Source organism: Mercenaria mercenaria, chromosome 10, assembly GCF_021730395.1.
Source record: "Mercenaria mercenaria strain notata chromosome 10, MADL_Memer_1, whole genome shotgun sequence".
Taxonomy (NCBI): Eukaryota; Metazoa; Mollusca; class Bivalvia; order Venerida; family Veneridae; genus Mercenaria; species Mercenaria mercenaria.
In genome coordinates, this window is record NC_069370.1 from 78720690 (window position 1) to 78743457 (window position 22768).

Sequence of the window (22768 nt, forward strand, 5' to 3'; positions counted from 1 at the left end):
ACTCTATCAAACAGTTTGACTGAATTATGGCCCCTTTTTGACTTAGAATATGCTTATTGTAATGTTAAAGTTTGCGTACCACCCCAAATATTTTCAAAGTCCATTGCGATATTGCTTTGATATTTTGCATACTTGTTTACCATCATGACCCCATTCTGTAAAAAGGAAAAAGCAACTCTATCAAGCATTTTGACTGAATTATAGCCCCTTTTCGACTTAGAATATGCTTATTGTAATGTTAAAGTTTTACTCATAGCTTATACTATACTATCAAGCACTGAGAATAGCTGTGTGCACTGTCAACTGACAGCTCTTGTTTAATATGTTGGTTTTTTTAAATTCCAGAATGCATCATTTTATACAAATGTGAGAACGAAGCAAGCTGAAAAACAAATTATTTCTCATCATTTTCAAATTGACAATTAATACTTGCCAGTTTCTTTGTCGTAATTTAACATGTGTAATATAAATGTGGCCGTATAAATCATAAAAAAATTGGTTGAAAATATATCAGTTGAATGACTCAGTACATTGTGGTACAAAATGCCATAGGAAGAGCTACCTGCAGGCTATTTCACTGTTCGTGTGGTGCTGTACAAATTGCCAGTTCCTAACTTTTGACTGTCACTGTCCCATCATGTCCAGACTTATTCTGTATTTCTGTTAGGAAATCCCCAATGAAATCTGTTAGGAAAGTTTTTTGGTACATGCACAATGTATTTGTAATGATTATATCTCTGATAATATAGTCATGTTGACATTAAATCATAAAATTGCCTCGCTGATATTTTTTTAATGATTTTGAATGAATATTTTGTGTTTTGTTTCTATAATTTTAGTGTCATTGGCAGTCATCTATGTATTGAAACCGGTGTCAGAGTTGACTTCTCCTTGCACCTGTTTACACATATTTCCGAAGATTTAAGTGTTCTTTTAAATCCCCCGCCACACATGATGGGGGGTTATAAGAATGGTCTCCGTCCATCCTTCCGTAACACTTTTGTGTCCGCTCCATATCTCCTAAACCACTTGAAGGATTTTCATGAAACTTTGGTCAAATGATCACCTCATCAAGACGATGTGCAGAATTCATGAGTCAGCCAAGTCAGTTCAAGGTCAAGGTCACAACTGAGGGTCAAAGGTTTGAGCCTTTCATTTTGTGTGTGCTCTATATCCCCTAAACCCCTTGAAGAATTTTATAAAACTTGGGTCAAATGATCACCTTATCAAAACAATATGCAAAACTTATGAGTCAGCCATGACGGCTCAAGGTCAAGGTCACAAATATTAGGATCAAATGTTTGAGCCTTCCATTTTGTGTCCACTCTGTATCTCCTAAACCCCTTGAAAGATTTTCATCAAACTTGGGTCAGATGATCACCTCATCAAGAACTCATGAGTCAGCCATGTTAACTCAAGGTCAAGGTTACAACTCAAGGTAAAAGTTTTGAGCTCTGTATCTCCTAAACTCCTTGAAGGATTTTCATCAAACTTGGGTCAAATGATCACCTCATCAAGACGTGCAGAATTCATGAGTCAGGCAAGTCAGTTCAAGGTCAGGGTCACTGCTTAAGGTCAAAGGTTTACCCTTTCACTATCCATAGCAGTGGTGGGGGATTTAGCTGTCTTTTAGACTGCCTTGTTATAAACTTACGAGTATGTTCAACTGATTTGAAGTTCTACATGAATATTAATGTTTGATTCATTGGAGCAAGTAAGTTTGTTCTGTATTTCAACCCAGCTGCCTAGATTTTGATATTAATGTACCATTTACCCTACCAAAAGACATCTCATGACTTCAAAGGGAATTTACTTCAAACACATGATTCTTTTATTTCTCTGATTTCTCTGATTTTCAGCTTTTTATTCCCACGGGAGCAAAGAAGGGAAAGTCTCTAATCTCTGAGATAGATGATTTGAAGGAATTCAAGAAAACTTTGAGGACAAAGACCAACCTTCTTGTCGCCTTTGCTAAATCAGGTAAATCTATATTTGAGGACCAAGACCAACCTTCTTGTGGCCTTTGCTAAATCAGGTAAATCTATATTTCAGGACCAAGACCAGCCATCTTGCCTTTGCTAAATCAGGTAATCTATATTTGAGGACCAAGACCAACCTTCTCATGGCCTTTTCTATATCAGATAAATCTATATTTGAGGACCAAGACCAACCTTGTGTTTGCTAAATCAGGCAAATCTATATTTGAGGACAAAGGCCAACCTTCACATGGCCTTTTCTAAAATAATTTGTAAATCTATATTTGAGGACCAAGACAAGCGTTCTTGCATTTGCTAAATCAGGTAAATCTATATTTGAGGACTAAGGCCAACCTTCACACGGCCTTTGCTAAATCAGGCAAATAAATATTTTTGGACCTAGGCCAGCCATCTTGCCATTGCTAAATCAGGTAATCTATATTTGAGGACCATGGCCAACCTTCTTTCTTTTGCTTAATTGAGTAAACTCTTCGCAGATATCAGTTATGTATGGCATATGATGCCTTTGCACTTTGAATTAAGTCATATCAGCAGCCACTTTATTTCCCTTATCTTCTGTGATCGTCAGTCACTGTTTATGGTTCCTTGGTCAGGTCATGTCCTGGAACCTTACGTAGAAGCAATTCCCTTGTAAATTAATAGATTTTTATAGACTCTTAACTCTAAACATTGCATAACAATCAATTGTATGTCTTCACTTGGGTTTTTCTGACAATAATGTGACAGTCTCCTCAAATTTTAGGGATACTTTCCTCTACATGGTCGTCACGAGAGGATAGGTGTCAGAAACTCATGTTAAGGTTATTGCCCCTTAGTTATTACGCTAGTTACCACCCCCCCCCCCCCCCCCCCCCCCCCCCCCCCCCCACACACACACACACTAAGGACAAAACCATGAAATTTTGTGCCCATGAAATTTTCACAGTTTTTCTATACTGAAATTTTAAAATGCTATGATGACCAGTTGTATATGATATGGTCATAAATAAAGACATTAAAATTAACGTCACTATTAATAATTATGTTTAATAATGTATAGTACTACATGTAGAAACGGTTTACAGTTAAACTGTCGTATTGTCACACACTGCAATCGGTAGATAATGCAAGGATCGGAAGTCTACTCATAAGTGTTTATAAAATTTCCTTCTAAATTACATAATGTGAGTTAATTTTTGGTTAAGTCGATCCACAAAATTTGATCTCAACAAACAAGTAAACAAAGAAATCTATGATCATAATTAGTGCGACACAAATACTTAATTATTTCACAATATGTAAAGGAAATTTATGAGCATAGTTCTCATTATTTTATATTGCTAAGTGGATATCCACTATTCATATCGAGATACCTCTATACGGCAAAACCACAAAATTTATTCCACTAAAATTAAATGATTTCATGGTAGTATTTGAAACTTTGTTTGTAAAAAAAGTTGAAAGCCGCTGAACATTTATTAAAACTTGTAATTTTTGAAAGTCGCTTTTAGCATATTACACAGATTTCCATAATGTCATTGTAAAGTGTAAAAATAATGTTTTGAAATGAGTCTCAAGTCAACTCCTTCTACAGTCTCCATCCAGTTGAAATGAAACTTTGTATACACCATCAACATCGTCATGAAGCAGATAATTATGTGCATATTATCAGGACTCCTGACTTCTATGTCTAATTTTTATGCCCCTCTTCCCCCCTTCGCAGAAGGAGAGCTGTATTATTTTGCAGGTATCGGTTGGTCTGTAGACCAATCTGTTTCCAGATGGTAATTCAATAACTCTTTGTCCTAGGATCATGAAAGGTGATAGGACGGTTGATTATGATCAGCAGATGACCCCAATTGATTTTGAGATCAGTAGGTCAAAGGTCAAGGTCACAGTGACCCAGAACAGTTAATCAGGTTTCTGGAAGGTAACTTGAGAACGCTTGGGCCTAGGATCACAAAACTTAATAGAGAGGTTGATCGTGACCAGCATATGACCCCTATTGATTTTGAGGTCAGTAGGTCAAAGATCAAGGAAACATTAGCCCAGAACAGTAGAACTTTTTTTGCCAAATAACTATGAGTTGGGTTAAAATATCTATGAGCAGAATTTTAGACTAAAAAGGCACCTGTTTACAGTTGAGTTAAAATATCTGTGAGCAGGATTTTAGACTAAATGCACCTGTCTTAATGGTTGAGGGGAAATATCTAAACTAGAAAAGTCAGTTTTACATATTTTGTAAAAGTTGTAGAATGTTGATTTTATTCATCCTTTCAAAAACTTCTTGGAATTTTTTCACCTTTTAAAACATTTTTGTTTAGTACTTTACAGTGATGCCTTACATGTCAATAAGTTTAAAAATTTAATGAGTCAACTTTAGTTTATGAAATGCATTAATAACTACTTTGTCTTATTTTTAGACAATGCAGCCTCCAAACAGATGGCGCTGCTGGAGGATGTGGCAGAGGAGATTAAAGGGAAAGGGACAGTTTCCTATGTAGATTGCAGGTAGCCTGTTCCCCTATATTCTCGCGGTACTAGTGACTTTAAAAACAGTAAACAAGCAAATAAAAATATAACAGTTATTTTGTTTAATAAATAATTTAAAATAATTCATTATCTATCAAAACATACAAGTTTTGACATAAAATATAATTAAAATACTCCCGACAATCACGTGTCAACATGTACACTTTCTACCATTTTGATTTTTTATGTCCTTGGTATTTTCGCGTTAAAGATGTTGTTGTTGTAGTTGTAGAATTATTGTTAGGTTACATACCACGATATTTGTTTATTTCCGATACACTAAGGACTTCTGTGTCTGTTTGTAAAAATAACAGTTTAATTATAATGATATTGGTAAAATTATGCGAAATGTTCCACACCCAGTATTTAACAATTTACTCATTTTGACAGTGTGTACACCTGAAAGAGCTGTCCCTTCTCAGAATCCTGACCACTGAACCTTTGTATGCGACCACTTAATCCAGTCCGCTTCGGAAATTATGGTACCAAGGCGGGAATTAAAGGGAATCCGGGCATTGTGGGATCATCGTTTGTCCGAATTAGGCCTATTTATAACAGACGACATAAACAAAACATTGGCGAAAATGATGTTAACAAGTGAAAAATACAGGATTTGGTTTAATTGGATAGAAATTTAAGTACTTCAACTATTTTGAAAGCTAGCTCATCAAAATTCTATGCATTCTGGATAAAATGATTAAGATTTGAACTGAAAATGAAAGTAGGTTGTTTGTAAATAACGTCAAGATGGCGCTTCCGTGCAAAACGGAAATAACGCGAAATTACCAATGACGCGAGAATACCGCGGACGACTATACATAATGTATTTTTATTGTATAACGCCACACCACTAATCTTAAGTGCCCCTTTGTTGTTATATTTTCTGGTCCTATAGGACAAATTATGTAACAGGAGAAGATGTGGCATTTTTCAAACGGGAGATTTGTGGACTTTTCACCTTTTATATAGGTAGGTTGAGTTACAGTGTATGTCATGGTACGATATATGTTGGCACACACGCACTCTGTGGTGCAGGTGTGTAGCCCAAAAATCTGGAGTCTTCCGAGATAACAGGAAACAAAAAAACACTTTATTTCCATATTGCTTGATATGAAACTTTGAAAAATAGAGTGCCTGTTACATTTAAACAACATTGAGGTGTTCTGTAACATCACTTCAGTTATAAAATACAAAATGTAAAGGTAAACTTAAGCATACATGGATGATAAATGAGATCACGACTTGTGTATCCAAAACATATAGTGAAAGTTAAGTACTTAGCAGTAAAATTCATCCACAAAATATAGATTTGATCATACACTGTGATTCAAATTTTTAAATTCTGTTATCTGAAAATGCATTCATACAGTACAAAAGCTTCTTGAATTGAAAGTGATAAATTTCCTTCTACATGTATTAAGTTTTAGAAATTTAGATATTTATGTATGGAGGAGTATTACTGTTCAAATATTTACAGAGACGAAGCAATTACTGGCTCTTTGAATTTGGGATCAAAGAATAAAAGAAGGCATCCTTCGTATGGAAGTTATATTAGCATAACATATTGATTATTGGGCGCAACTCAAAAATATGTGTTGACGGTTACCTGACTAACAATAAAATTGAGGCCTGACCCTAATGTTGTTGGTTTTTTTTTGGTTTTTTTTTTTCATCATAAAAAAAGATTTTTTTTGCTGTTAAAAGTGAATTTTAGGGATATTTTATTAACTTTTGATAAAATTCATTAGAAGTTTGATTTAGCTTTACTCACTTTTTATGACACTTTCCCTTGAAATGAAAAGTAGAAAAAATTATAAAAGAAATAAGTGCCTTCCTGCCCCCTTTTTTTGGTTAAGTAAACTTTACAACAGGTTATTTTGTGTTGACCTCATCACAGTGATCTCTTAATTATCCCCCCGCCAAAGGCGAGGGGGATAATAGAAATGCTCTCCGTCCGTCCGTGCGAGCTTCCGCAACGATCTTTGTCCAGAGCATAACTCCAAAAGTACTGGAGGGATTTCCTTCAAACTTCATACACTGATGGAACACAGTGGAAGGAAGTGCAGTGTGCAAGAACAATAACTCTACCTTGCCTATTTTTTGAGTTATTCCCCTTTATCTTATTTTCTTAAAAAAAATTTGTCCGGAGCATAACTCCAAAAGTACTGGAGGGATTTTCTTCAAACTTAATATACTGATAGAACACATTGGGAGGAAGTGCAGTGTGCAAGAACAATAACTCTACCTTGCCTATTTTTTGAGTTATTCCCCTTTATCTTATTTTCTTAAAAAAATTTGTCCAGATAGAACACATTGGGAGGAAGTGCAGTGTGCAAGAACAATAACTCTACCTTGCCTATTTTTTGAGTTATTCCCCTTTATCTTATTTTCTTAAAAAAATTTGTCCGGAGCACAACTCCAAAAGTACTGGAGGGATTTTCTTCAAACTTCATACACTGATAGAACACATTATGAGGAAGTGCAGTGTGCAAGAACAATAACTCTATCTTGCCTATTTTTTGAGTTATTCCCCTTTATCATATTTTCTTAAAAAATTTGTCCAGAGCATATCTTTTTCATGCATGGAGGGATTTTGATATATCTTGGCACAAATGTTGACCACCACAAGGTGGAGTGTCATGCGCAAGAACCAGGTCCCTAGGTCTAAGGTCAAGGTCACACTTAGATGTTAAATGATACAATAAGGAAAACCTTGTCCGGAGCATTTCTTCTTCATGCATAGAGGGATTTTGATATAACTTGGCACAAATGTTCACCACCACGAGACAGAGTGTCATGCGCAAGATCCAGGTCCCTAAGTCTAAGGTCAAGGTCACACTTAGAGGTCAAAGGTCAGATACAAGAATGACTTTGTCCGAAGCATTTCTTCTTCATGCATGGAGGGATTTTGATGTAACTTGGCACTATTATACACCATCATGAGACGAAGTGTCATGCGCAGTTCCCTTCTTTAGAATTACCTCCCTTTGTTGTTACTTTAAATAGCTTTTATTGTAACTTTTTCATTACTAGTCGTAGGGAAAAATCGAGACCACTTTTCTGTAGTACAGCATGCATGCTACATCCAATTTTGAGGTGTATTTTGACCAATCTCTACCTGGTGAAGATTTTTGTGTGGACTTACAATTTTTTTTTTTAACTTCCCTTAGTTGTTACTATAAATAACTTATATTGTAATTGTTTTTTAATTGACTGTAGGGAAAAAACAAGACCACTTTTCTGTGGTACAACATGGATGTTATTTTCTAATTTTAGGTGTATTTTAAGATATCTCTACCTGGAAAGGAGTTTTTTTGTGGACTTAGAAAAACAAAAGACTTACAATGATTACTAAACAACCACAAAATTAAAATTCCATTTGCAAATACAGGTGCTAGAGTAAAGAAATTTGCTGTGACGGGCATATATTGTGACATTCTGGCACTCGTGTTCTCTGTTAGCTTTCCATTCCTTCTTTTTACAGTAGAAAAATAGAAAAACATCATAGCTATACTGTTCATGAAAATTAATAAAATTTAGCAGTAAACCAACTCACCACTGACTTATTCTTTCTTCCACATCTTTGAAACCCCTGATGCGGACCACAACTAAATGGCTCTTCAAAGCTTTCCCCAAAATTAATACTTTCAGACACTAACTTGCCAGGAACTTTAGCCTTCAATTATAATATGCCCGGTGGGGGGATTGGCCATGTCTAACATGGCTCTTGTTCATCTAGAATTTTATTAATGCTACACTAGTAACATTAAAAAAATTATTTCTTAATTTATTAGATAGACTGGCATGTTTGTCACTGTTACATAAAGTAAAAGAAAATTAGGAAAATGTGAAATTTTGTGACAAATTCTGTATTATCAGTCTAATGGTTATTCTGTAGTAATGCCTGAAGCTTTAATTTATTATATTGGTCAGATTGTTAAAGCAAATGGATCACCTGAGGTGAAAATTAATTACCAACTAAAGCTAACCAAGATGTCCTCATAAACCATACATTAATATGAGAGACAAAGCACTTCACTTTTATTCAAGTGTTAATTGTGAACACTTAAGATACTTTTGTCTTCCTGTTTTTACTTCTCATTTGAAAGAGAGATACAGTATGTATACTTGTGTTGAAAAATAAACTAGCTCTTATGTCCGTCTCCTTCAAAACAGATTTGAATCAAAACAGTGATTTTTGACATTTAATATACTAGTATACATTTACTTTCTAATTATATAAATAAATACCCTCGAAAGTTAACATTAAAGGTCAAAATAGAAACATGTAGCTGATACCAGCCAATACATATTGATTCATATTGATTTCAGTGAGGCAAAAAAGTTGTGCAAGAACCTGAAAGTATCACCGTCACCATTAGAGCTGAGGCATTACAAGTAAGATATGTGGACATTTACATTTTCTACCTAAAAATTACTATATTGATATGACAGTACATTTTGGCACTCAGGTCATTGTTTTACCTAGCATAATGTGCTTCTGTCTACTGTTCCCTGACCTGTGGTCCTGTCTACTGGTCCACAACCTGTGGTCCTGTCTACTGGTCCCCGACCTGTGGTCCTGTCTACTAGTCCCCACCCGTGGTACTGTCTACTGGTCCCCGACCTGTGGTCCTATCTACTAGTCCCCACCTGTGGTCCTGTCTTCTGGTCCCCGACCTGTGGTCCTGTCTACTAGTCCCTACCCGTGGTCCTGTCTACTGGTCCCCGACAGGAGACAGGACCACAGGTCGGGGACCAGTAGACAGGACCACAGGTCGGGGACCAGTAGACAGTACTACGGTCGGGGACCAGTGGACAGGACCACAGGTCAGGGACCAGTAGACAGTACCACGGGAGGGGACTAGTAGACAGGACCACAGGTCGGGGACCAGTAGACAGGACCACAGGTCGGGGACCAGTAGACAGGACCACAGGTCGGGGACCAGTAGACAGTACTACGGTTGGGGACTAGTAGACAGGACCACAGGTCGGGGACCAGTAGACAGGACCACAGGTCAGGGACCAGTAGACAGTACCGTCCTGTCTCCTGGTCCCCGACCTGTGGTCCTGTCTACTAGTCCCCACCCGTGGTACTGTCTATTGGTCCCTGACCTGTGGTCCTGTCTACTGGTCCCCGACCTATGGTACTGTCTACTAGTCCCCACCTGTGGTCCTGTCTTCTGGTCCCCGACCTGTGGTCCTGTCTACTAGTCCCTACCCGTGGTCCTGTCTACTGGTCCCCGACCTGTGGTCCTGTCTACTAGTCCCCACCCGTGGTACTATCTACTGGTCCCTGACTGGTGGTTCTGTCTACCAGTCCCTGACCAATGGTCCTGTCAACTGGTCCCGACCCGTGGTCCTGCCTACTGGTCCCCAACCTATGGTCCTGTCTACTGGTCCCTGAATGTTGGTCCTGTCTACTGGTTCCTGACCGTTGGTCCTGTCTACTGGTTCCTGACCGTTGGTCCTGTCTACTGGTTCCTGACCGTTGGTCCTGTCTACTGGTTCCTGACTGTTGGTCCTGTCTACTGGTTCCTGACCGTTGGTCCTGTCTACTGGTCCTTGACTGTTGGTCCTGTCTACTGGTTTCTGACTGTTGGTCCTGTCTACTGGTTCCTGACTGTTGGTCTTGTCTACTGGTTCCCGACCCATGGTCCTGTCTACTGATTCTTGACCGTTAGTCCTGTCTACTGGTACCTGACTGTTGGTCTTGTCTACTGGTTCCAGACCCATGGTCCTGTCTACTGGTACCTGACTGGTGCTCCTGTCTGCTGGTCCTTGACCTTTGGTTCTGTCAACTGGTCCCTGATCTGTGGTCCTGTCTACTGGTCCCGGACCGTTGGTCCTGTCAACTGGTCCCTGACCCATGGTCCTGTCTACTGGTCCCTGACCGTTGGTCCTATCTACTGGTCCCTGACCATTTCTCCTGTCTACTGGTCCTGACCGTTGGTCCTGTTAACTTGTTCCTGACCCGTGGTCCTGTCTACTGGTCCCTGACCATTGGTCCTGTCTACTGGTCCCTGACCTGAGATTTTGTCTAAGTTTCCTTATGTCTCCCACCACCTAGTGGTGTGGGAGACATATTGATTTACTCCTGTCTGTGTGTCTGTCACAAACCTTGTCTGCATTTTTCATCTGATCTTTACCAAACTTGAACAGAATGTGTTTGCCAATAAGTCCTCGGCTAAGTTCAATAACCAGCCAAATCGGCCCAGGCACTTCAGAATTATGGTCCTTGAATTACCATAAAACGCTCAGGTCTTGGGACATAAAAGGATCCATATACTACTAATCATTAGTAGTAATGGGGTCTTTTCAGGGCCCTTTATGTTCGCTCTAGGTCCAATCTTCACAAAACTTGAACAAAATGTGTTTTTAGCTCGACTATTCATAGAATAGTAGAGCTATTGGACTCGCCCATGCGTCCGCGTCCCGATTTGGTTAAGTTTTTGTATGTAAGCTGATATCTTAGCAATCACTTGCGGGAATGGATTGAAACTTCACACACTTATTCACTGTGATAAACTGACTTACATTGCACAGGTTCCATAACTCTATTTTGCTTTTTTACAAAATTATGCCCCTTTTTCGACATAGAAATTTTTGGTTAAGGTTTTGTATGTAAGCTGGTATCTCAGTAACCACTAATGGGAATGGATTGAAACTTCACACACTTATTAACTGTGATAAACTGACTTACATTGCACAGGTTCCATAACTCTTTTTTGCTTTATTACAAAATTATGCCCCTTTTTCGACTTAGAAATTTTTTGTTAAGACTTTGTATGTAAGCTGGTATCTCAGTACTCACTAATGGGAATGGATTGAAACTTCACACACTTGTTCACTGTCATGATCTGACATGCACTAAGCAAGTCCCATAACTCTATTTTGCTTTTTTACAAAATTATGCCCCTTTTTCAACATAAAAATTTTTGGTTTAGTTTTTGTATGTAAGCTGGTATCTCATTATCCACTAATGGGAAAGGATTGAAACTTCACACACTTGCTCACTGTCATGATATGATATGCAGTGCAAAGGGTCAAGAACTCCACTTTGCATTTTACAATATAATGCCCCTTTTTCAACTTAGGATTTTTTGGTTAAATTCTTATATGTAAGCTGGTATCTCAGTACCCACAAATAGGAATGGATTGAAACTACACACATATGTCCACTGTCGTGAGCTGATAAGCATTGTGCAGGTTCCATAACCCTGTTTTGCATTTTTACAAAATTATGCCCCTTTTTGACTTGTAATCATTCAATTGACAAGGCTGTTGAATAGTCGAGCGTTGCTGTCCTCCGACAGCTCTTGTTCAGTAAGTCCTCGGCCAAGTTCTTTAATTAGCCAAATCGGCTATTTTGGAATTATGGCCCTTGCATTACCGAAAATTGACCTTTTTACTTTTGTATGCGCTCTAAGTCGAACAGTTCTCATCCAATCTTCACCAAACTTGAACCGAAATTTGGTTTTAAAGTTTTAATTTAATGTTTTGGACCATAACTCCTCAGCCAAGTTAATTAACTAGCCAAATCGCATGAGGCTCTTCAGAATTGTGGCCCTTGAATTACCCAAAATGAGCCTTTTTACTCTTCAAAGGTATTTTTGTAGTGAGTAAACAGTATATAAAGACTGACTTACAATTTAGATGATTAGGCAGTTGTGGGAGACATGCGCTTTTCTCAAAAACAGTTTTAGGAATTGTGTGAAAAAAAACAACAGAAAACTGTGAAACCAGTCAATTTCATGGACATAAAATTTAGTAGTTTTACACAATACAATGATTTCCTTGTGATAAGAATTGATGTATTTCAAATTGTAAAGGTAGATTGTGTTGTATATGTTACTTTGGATTTGATTTTGTGGATATAATAACAACAAAATCCACAAAATTAGTTACCTATGATTATTAATAATTTTGCAGTAGTTGATTTAAACACTGCTTGATTATGCAATTAAAACTTGTTTTATATTATAGTTTGTTAATTGGTTTGTTAATTTTATTCAGGGACGGTGATTTCAATAAAAACTATGACAGAAAAATGGTCAAAAAGGTAAAAAGTGTTTCAAGTTTATCAAGATCATCTGAATATAATTAAGTTTTTAGCCTGAAGATATTTTGCTTGAATAGGTAAATATTAGACTAGCACCTAGACTGATAAATATTTTTTTAATATTTATTTTAAAGTTGTGAATATAGCCAGTCTATTTCCAATATATAGGTCTAATATCATAATATGATTTTATTAGAACCAGTTGGCTGAGAAAATCCATAAAATAGACTGGCATTTGTCACTATTACATGAAATAAAAGAAAAATGACAAAAATTGGAAATTTTGTGATAAATTCTTCTCAGTCTAGTGGCTAGTCTAGTTAAATACATGCTTGCCTAGGTTATTCAACGAGGACATGACTGTGTCCTTAAATATTCCCAAGTGGTTCGGGGACAACTTGTGTATGAAAAGAATTGGAACCACTGTTTTACCTTTGTATGATCGTAAGAGGCCACTGATAGTGTCTGAATGTTTGGTGTTGCCGTATCTCAGTGTTTCCAGCAGGTATTAAAGTTTGGATTCTACACCTCTATATTCATTTAGATGAAATTAAGATATAGGTCCCAAATGAAAGAATCCAGGTAGGGTGCTTGAAGATTTCCATGGATTTTCAGAAAATAGACATAAACTTTCTTGAGAGACAGTGTCTGTGAAGAGACCACTTGCATTTATGGACCACATTTCCAGTTTCCATTTCTGTAAATAAAGAACAAATTATGTTGTTTGAAGAGAGCAGTTTTTGCCCTTCCCTTGGTTGGTCTCTAAATGGAAGTTGTACTGCTAACTAGGCGTTATACTAGACTTCATTATGTTTACAGTCATTGGTAAACTTCATGTTGGACCCTACAGGAGATATACCATGGGATGAAGAGGTGGGATCTGAGGATGTTGTACATATTGAAAGTGAACAGGTAAGTGGCATAATTGAATTTCTGTTACTGTATTTAGCTCAGTAGGTAGAGCTTCGGTCTACGGATCGTTGGGTCGCGAGTTCGATCCTCGGGCGGGGCGTATGTTCTCCTTGACTATTCGATAAACGACATTGTGTCTGCAATCATTAGTCCTCCATCTCTGATAATTCATGTGGGGAAGTTGGCAGTTACTTACGGAGAACAGGTTTGTACTGGTACAGAATCCAGGAACACTGGTTAGGTTAACTGCCCGCCGTTACATGACTGAAATACTGTTGAAAAACAGCGTTAAACCCAACACAAACAATAAAAACAGTTTAACTATTACTGTATAGCAGGTAAAGAATAGTTAAAAGTTATAAACTTGCCCTTTATGAAATTCTTGTTATGAATAAAGTATGCTTTGAAAATTACTTTTCAAAATTTTAATGGAGACAAAATTATAGTTAGAGTGAGGCTTGGTAACTCGAGTATTAGTATGAAAAAAATGTTTGTTAAACCTGTAGGTTACCATAAATGGTCAAATTTGTATTAAGCAAGCAGTGAGTGGAGTGACATAATCTCGCTGTGTAAGGCAGGTAGTTGCTTGGACAAGTTGAAGTTAGAACAAAAAGTCAGGAAAGAAAAAAAGGTCTAGCTCAAAACTTGGTTGCCAGTGATCTTTAAATCTGCCACTAGGTCATAGAGAAATCTTGTTAACATTATAGAGGCCATAATATCAAATTGATCTTTGTATAACTTTGTAAGAATGTTTGTCTCTATGATTTAAAAGTTGAGTCTAAAACTGTGTTATCTGACATCTTAAACTAGGTCACATGGTCATATCTTAGAATAACCTTGTTAGCACCCTGGAGACCACATTTTCCTTTTGATCTTCAAATAAAATTGTCAGAAAGTTTATCTTTGTGAAATATAGGTCAGGTTCAATACTCAGTTACCTGAGATGTTAAGGGTTAGGGTTAAAGTTAAGGTCATTAGGTAAAGTCATAGAAAAACATTCTTTATTCTTTCCATTTGATCTTCATAAAACATAGTTAGAATCTTTGTTTATTTTAAATCTAGGTTTATTTAGATTATTTAGGTCAAATGCAAGGTCACTGGGTCAAATCACAGACATTGTTAACACTCAGTATGCCACATTTACTACCTGATTTTCTCAAGACTTGGTCGGAATATTTGTCTGTTTTAAATGTAGAATAGATTTGTAACTGGGGCACATGGGGACTTTTTAAACTTGATCCTAGTAAACGTTTTCCTATAATCTGTATCCAAGATACTTGTGGAAATGAGCTTTCATTTATCTCAAATGACCAGCCTTTCGGATGGAAGCACATTGACTAGAGTAATGAGCCTCAAGAAGGCAATCAGTATTGTAAAAGGATCAACAGTTTGGCCTAATTTACAAATATAACTCGTACAGGTTATTATTCAAAAGTACCTGAGATTGGAAATTACTTGAAGAAGTAATCTTAAATATCACTTGTAGAAGTAGCACCACTGACTGTTAAATCAGAACAAGACTTGATGTTGATATTGCTTAGTCAGCACATTGTGACAACAAACTATGTTTGAAAATTCTGATTGTTTATTTTCAGAGTTGGCACAAACTGCTGAAGAAAGACAAACATCCAATTTTAGTCATGTTTTATGCACCTTGTAAGTTGACAGTCTCTCTCTCTTTTGAAAATGTATATACACTGAAATCATTTAATTTTGTTGAAAGGAAATTTTGCAGTTTTGGCCTAAACGAGAATATGAATTCATGTATTTCAAATTTTTTAACATAAATTAAAATTAATGGGAATATTGTCATTGAGCATTAGGATTCAATTTCGTGGATGCTTTATGAAATCCCTGGAACATAATCCCCCCAAGAATAGTAATGATTTTATATGAATTCAACTACTAGTCGTTCTTATTGTAGTATTGTAGAAAAAAGCTTTAAATATGCTTTTTAAAAAGCATTTTAAGGGAAGGTGATTGAGGGAGATATATATTGCAAATGGTCTTTTCTATACCAGGTTTCAGTTCTTTCACAGTAAGTTTAAAAGGTTTCGTTGCAGTGTTTGTATATGCATTACATCGTCAATTAAACATTTGCCTTCTGTCCTACCCACTTAGCTCAATAGGGAGAGTGCAGTTCTATGGATCGCAGGAGTTTGATCTCTGGGTGAGAGGTATGTTCTTTGTGATGATCTGACAGTAGACATTGTGTCAGAAGTAATTTCATCTTCCACCTAGGATTCATATGGTAGAGTTGTCAGTTACTTGTGGAGAAACAGGATAGGATAATACTCGTACAAATGCTTGTTGGGTGAACTGCCCGCTCTGCTCGCCCTTACATAGCTGAAATACTGTTGCAAATGGTACTAAACCAAAAACGAACAAACACACTTGCAGTAATTTAGTTTTATTGTTGCTTTACAGGGTGTGGTTTCTGTAAAAGATTGAAGCCTGACTTTGCAGCTGCTGCCACTGAACTGAAGGGACAAGTTGTAAGTTATTTGATTTCTGTTGAGGGGTCTCTGTGTCAGAGTGGTTTAGGTAGCTAACTTTGAATTACTTACCCCTCACCAATGTGGGTTCGAAATCTCACTTAGGTTATAGAATTGTTCATGTGGGCAAGCCATTTAACTTGCAGAAGGTGCATGGTTGTACCCAGGTGCCTGCTCATGCCTGGAACAATTCCTGGAATGGAACCTAGGGTCTTTCTGCCTGGAGGGGCACCTGGGTCTTCCTGCCTGCAGTAGAACCTGGGGTCTTCCTGCATGTAGGGGCACCCGGGTCTTCCTGCCTGCAGTGGAACCTGGGGTCTTCCTGCCTGCAGTGGAACCTAGGATCATCCTGCCTGTAGGGGCACCCTGGTCTTCCTGCCTGCAGTGGAACCTGGGGTCTTCCTGCCTGTAGGGGCACCCGGGTCTTCCTGCCTGCAGTGGAACCTGGGGTCTTCACCTGGAGGGGCACCTGGGGTCTTCCTCCACCAATAAAAGCTGGAAGAGTTGCCATTTGACATAAATTGTGCAAGTGTGACTCTAAACCCAGCAAAAAAAGAACAAATTGGTTCTTCTACAGGTCCTAAATTCATGCTTTTGATTTCTCAAAGAAAAGTCATGTATTTCAGGGTTTAGTAAATGTATTCAGGGATCTGCTCGGGCCTGCCTGATAATTTAAGTAGCAGTGACATGCCTTTATATCTGCAGCTTTGAAAAGTTTTTAAAAAAAGAAACAAATAAATCTTGATTTCATATTTCAATAGCCTGGCTTCCTGGCTGCACGGATATCTTTTTTATAAATACTGCAAACATTTTATAAGTAAATTTTAAGTCTCTAAAATGTCGCATTTTATTTGATGGCTTAACCATACACATGTTTAGAGGTAGGTGGAATAAAAATTTCAATATTGAAACAACCTGCTAGAGTTACATCAACTGTTGATGTAGAAAAGTTATATATGAGAAATATGACTGAAAAAAATAGGGACTGATTGTCTGTTCCTCAGGTGTTGTTAGCACTATTGGGTTTAAACCCCGCCCTTGTCTCTGACTGTATCCCATAGTGTTTTCCAATACACACCTGAACACCTGTAACAAATCATTTCCATGGCACAGTAGCATTTAGTTTGAATATAGTTATAGACTATTCTAACACTTGTTGCACTAACATGTTATATTTCAGACTATGGTAGGAATAGATGTAGATACTTGATGCACTAACATGTTATATTTCAGACTATGGTAGGAATAGATGTAGATAAACCACAGCAGATGAATCTCAGGACGCAATACAATATCACAGGATTTCCTACTCTATACTACTTTGAGTAAGATTTACTTTTTACATCAAAAAGATTTGATATATAGCAAACCCCAGGCTCATAGGAAGCATTTCCAGTCTGTCTGTTTGTGTGTCTGTCAGAAAGCTTTTCCACATTCTAAGTCGAACATTTCTCATCCGATCTTCACCAGACTTGAACAAAATGTGTTTGACCATGAGACCTCGGCCAAGTTCGATAACTAGCCAGATAGGTTCAGGCGTATAGGAGTTTGAATTACCAAAAATCGGCCTTTTTGCTCTTGTCCGCACTCATAAGTCGAACATTTCTCATCTGATCTTCACCAAACTTGAAGAAAATGTGTTTGACTATGAGAGCTCAGCCAAGTTCGATAACTTGCCAAATCAGTCCAGGCATTTTGGAGTTACAGCCCTTGAATTACCGAAAAATTGGCCTTTTTACTCTTGTCTGCACTCTAAGTCGAACATTTCTCATCTGGTCTTCACCAATCTTGAACAAAATGTGTTTGACCATGAGACCTTGGCCAAGTTCGATAACTAGCCAAATCGGTCCAGGCACTTTGGAGTTACGGCCCTTGAATTACCGAAAAAAATCCGCCTTTTACTCTTACCTGCTCTCTAAGTTGAACATTTCTCATCCAATCTTCACCAAACTTTTACAAAATGTGTTTGGCCATAAGACCTTAGCCAGATTAGATAACTAGCCAAATCTGTCCAATCACTTTTGATTTATGGCCCTTGAAATACTGATTAGATATACTCGTCCAGACCATCTAATTGGATCCACTAGTCTAAACCATCTAGAGAAACTAGACGTTTTTCATAGGGGCAGTTGTGGGAGACATGCGCCTTTCTTAAAAGGATCTCTAGTTTTTACATGTTTTCGGTTTTGATTTGACATTAATAAGGGTAACAATACAATTATAAAACTACATGTCTGGTGATAGGTCACAGCAGAAATGGACTTGCTGTCAAAAAAATAATTAATTGCTAACTTAAAGATAATTACCATAATCGGTCAAATTAACCATTCCTATGGCCCTGAACCCTATGCCATAGGGGGAGAAATTCTACATTAAAGACTAGGCCTAAGTGCTGTACCATCAGTCTGCAGTAAGAACAGGCCTTAGGGCTGTACAACACATCTGCAGTCTTGCAGTTGGTCTCATTTAAATTGGCCATAGAATCAATCAGTCAGGTGCAAAAGCTTGGAAACTGTCTTTATATCCAGTTTGATTGTCTTGAACCCAGGACTTGAGTCTGAGAACCCAGGATTTGAGTCTGAGGACCTAGGACATGATGATAAAATATCAGGTTAATGATCAAACAAATTGCACACATTATGCAAGAAATACTGTAAAAAGATTACTGCAAAAGCATACTTTCTGTATTTGAAATAGCAAATGTAACATGTTAATAAAATGTGTTGTCAAACTGTAATGTCAATAATGTTACAATGTTAGACTAACTGAACTTCTCGAGCAGAAATGCTTTTCATCTTCAGTTACCGTCGATCACTTGAGTTATCCAGGCTTCTGAGCAATCTAAATAAGTTAAAAATGGCCAGGGACTACATTAATTGCTAATATTGGCCCTGGTGTGTAAGCCATCGCTGCTCTATCGAGTGTTTTTTCACTGCATGTTGGTTAAAATGCTGTGATATCAAAAGACAAACCTCTGTGCTGTGACATCCACAGACAAACCTCTCTCTATGCTGTGGCATCCACAGACAAACCTCTCCATGCTGTGGCATCCACAGACAAACCTCTCTCTATGCTGTGGCATCCACAGACAAACCTCTCCATGCTGTTGCATCCACAGACAAACCTCTCCATGCTGTGGCATCCACAGACAAACTTCTCTTTATGCTGTGTCATCCACAGACAAACCTCTCTGTATGCTGTTGCAGCCATAGACGGACCTTTCACTTTGCTCTGGCATCCACAGACAAAGAGAATAGAAAAGTGGTCTTTTTTAGCTCACCTGAGCCAAAGGCTCATGGTAAGCTTTTGTGACCGCTCAATGTCCGTCGTCCGTCGTGTGTCCCTCAACATTTTCTAAAAAAATCTTCTTGAAAACCACTGGGCAGAATTACACCAAACTTCACAGGAATGATCCTTTGGTGGTCCTCTTTCAAAATTGTTCAAAGAAATCAATTATATGCAGAACTCTGGTTGCCATGGCAACCGAAAGGAAAAACTTTAAAAATCTTCTTGTCCAAAACCGCAAGATGTAGAGCCTTGATATTTGGCATGTGACATCATTTAATGGTCCTCTATAAAGATTGTTTAAATTGTGCCCCTGGGGTGAAAAGAGGCCCTGCCCCAGGTGTCACAAGTTTTACATAGACTTACAGTCTAACCTGTTTTAAGCAGCCAGCCGAGGAAAGCAGACAATTTGGCCGCTTAAGCCAGGTGACCGCTGATCGGAGGTGCAGCCAGTATATGTATTTTTCAGACTTCTGACCAGTCAATAGCCATTAGGCCCATTTCTGTTTGGGTTTTCCATTATTATTTCACCAGGATACAATGACGTGCATTTGCCTTCGCAATACGAATGGTATTCTTAGCAATCTAAAACTCCGGTGTGGCTTTTTTACTACAAAATGCGAAACTTAGCAATCACGTGCTTCTCAAAATCGAGAATCTTAGGCGATTATTGCCTAAAAATAATTGGTGTTGGAAGAAAAATGGCCGCTGAAAGGGGTCAAATACGGCGGTCGGGAGGCAATTTCGGTGGCCGCTGGCCGCGGACGGCAGTTGGCCGCTGAATAAAGTGATAAAATAGAGGAAAATCCATCGGGGGCGTCATAAAATGGCCGCTGAACGAAGGTGACCGCTGATCGGAGGTGACCGTTAGTACAGGTTAGACTGTATATAGGAAAAAACTTTAAAAATCTTCTTGTCTGAAACAACAAGACCTAGGCCTTTGATATTTTGTATGTAGCATTGCCTTGTGGTCCTCTTTGAAGATTGTTAAAATTGTGTCCCAGGGGTGAAAAGAGGCCCCACATAAGGGGTCCCAACTTTTACATAGACTTATATAGGGAAAAACTTTAGAAATCTTCTTGTCTGAAACTGCAAGGCCTAGGCTTTTGGTATTTGGTTGCATTGCCTTGTGGTCTTCTACCAAAATTGTTCAAATTATTACCTTGGGGTGAAAAGAGGCCCTGTCCCGGGGGTCCCAAGGTTAACATAGACTTGTATAGGGAAAAAAGTTAAAAATCTTTTTGTCTGGAAGTTCAAGGCCTAGGCCTTTGATATTTGGTATGTATCATTGCCTAGTGGACCTCTATCAGGATTGTTCAAATTATTCCCCTGGGGTTAAAAGAGGCCTTGACCTGGCTTTTATTCCCCTGGGGTCACTTGTTATATGATTTATATAGGAAAAAATACTTTAAAAATTATCAGATCTTGTTTCCTAGACTGTTTAATTATATTTACCTGATGTACCCAAATGATTACATGTCACCTTACTTTGACCTTGACCTACTGACCTACTTCCTTGTTTTTTGAGATACAGCCTTGAAATTTGGATGACATGTACAGTTTTGCATACTGATCTTAAAACTGACTTTCAGTTACCATAAATGTGACCAACTGACCTACTTTCTAATATTTTAGCACCAGTTTGCTAATTGAAACATGTGGCTCATATTACTCAGGTGAGTGATTTAGGGTCATCATGACCCTCTTAGTTGTATATATTCTATTTATGGTTAAATAAGAAGAGAAAAAAGGTGACCTTTAGGTTCAACAACTGTGATCTGCTGTCAAAGGTAGTCTTAAGTGTACTATAAGTTTTTTGTTATTGAATGTAACAAAACATTGATGGTTTTTAAGCTGTCAAAATTGATGAAATGGTCAAAATATGCAATTGCTAAAAATTGATAATACATTTTCAGAAATGGAAAGATGAAATTCAAATACGGAGGAGAAAATAATAAAGAAGGTTTAATAAAATGGCTTAAAAAGTAAGTACATGTTTAGGAAGAATATGAGTGGAAAGTAGGATTAATGTTTTGAGCATAAACACACATATTCTACATTTATTTAAGGGGCACCTCCATGGCCCAGTGGTTACAGTTGCTGACATTGAATCACCTGACTACCATAGTTGTGGATTTGAAACCTCGTCTGGTGTGTAGAATCCTTCATGTGAGAAAGCCATCCAGCTGGCTTACAGAATGTCAGTGGTTCTACCCAGGTGCCCACTTGTGATAAAATAATGCCTGAAGATTCCATCAAAAGCTGGTATAGTCACCGTATGACCTAAATTGTTTGACTTCAAACCCAACGAAAAATCACATTTATTTGATTATTGATAGATACATCTTTGATGTAAGGGGAACACTGTTGCTTTAGACAATAAATTCTAAGTAAAAGTTCCATTATATGGGTAATCTTAAAAATGTAATTGTAAGAAAACACAAGGATGTTAATAAAGTCTATTTTTACAGTGGGAATGTTGCAGTAAGACACAGGTATCACAAACTGTCTTTGTAAAAAAGGTATGTACTTGCTGTTTGGTGGTAACAATTGGAAGATGATCATATCTTGACAATATTTAAATAGAAGATAGTGTGTTTCAGTCCCACCAAGCCAGAGGAACCGAAACCTGAAGTCCAGTGGGAGGAGGAAGCTCCAGAAGTAGCCCACCTTCATGATAACACCTGGGAAGATTTTATGGCATCCCATGGTTCAGTGTTAGTTATGTTTTATGCTCCATGTAAGTCAACACTTGCATTTTTCATGCGTCTTATTTTATATAATATTAAAGATACAAAAGCAATTTGGCTCGTTCAATTTTCGGAAATTTATTCATTTACATAATAGATTTATCGGAAAATGATAAATATTGTTATATTTCTAATATTCCTTACTGACAATGGACTCAAAAATTACATTAAGTTTGCTTACTTATGACAGAACTTTTCAGAGTTACATCCTTCAAATGACTTGAGGTTGAAAAAAAAGGGTCCTTAGCTATTAAAAGCTTTTTAGAATCAATGTTATTTGTGATTTTGGCAAAATAAAGTGTTTCAGGTATATTTTCTTTAAATTCAGAGTAAAAATCTTTATTATTTATACAGATATAGACTTTTTAAACACAGCTTCACCATTATTTAGCCCAATGCTTGTTACAGCGTGGACACCATTTACAAACAATGATGTCATTACTTACATAGGCTATAGAGGGAAACTAAGACCTTATACTGTATAAAAAGATACTTTACTTCATATTTTAACCTATTATTAAAAGCATCACTTAAATATACAGCTGAATACACAATTCTGTTTCATGAAAAACATGCCCATGCAAAAAAGTTATGGTTGCTAAGGAGTTAGTGCTGTCAAGGCAACTGATTAAATAAATATTGTCATATTGTCACCTGTCAAAGAAGAGGGGGGATATTGTTTTGCTTATTGTCAGATGGTCGTTCAGTTGGTAGACCATTTTGTTTTCAGAGAGTACTTGGTCTAACAATGGTTAA

General features: G+C 37.6%; 1 protein-coding gene across 1 annotated transcript in view; it reads left to right on the plus strand.

Annotated features, from left to right (window-relative positions):
* The window catches only part of LOC123561195 (protein disulfide-isomerase A5-like), a 53686-nt gene that overhangs the window by 5712 nt on the left and 25206 nt on the right, over positions 1-22768 (plus strand). The window contains exons 2-11 of the mRNA XM_053516565.1: positions 1860-1980; positions 4400-4487; positions 8841-8906; positions 12525-12570; positions 13390-13482; positions 15078-15138; positions 15910-15977; positions 17211-17302; positions 21179-21247; positions 21866-22002. Of these exons, the coding sequence (XP_053372540.1) occupies positions 1860-1980; positions 4400-4487; positions 8841-8906; positions 12525-12570; positions 13390-13482; positions 15078-15138; positions 15910-15977; positions 17211-17302; positions 21179-21247; positions 21866-22002 (841 nt within the window). The remainder of the gene's footprint in view (positions 1-1859; positions 1981-4399; positions 4488-8840; positions 8907-12524; positions 12571-13389; positions 13483-15077; positions 15139-15909; positions 15978-17210; positions 17303-21178; positions 21248-21865; positions 22003-22768) is intronic.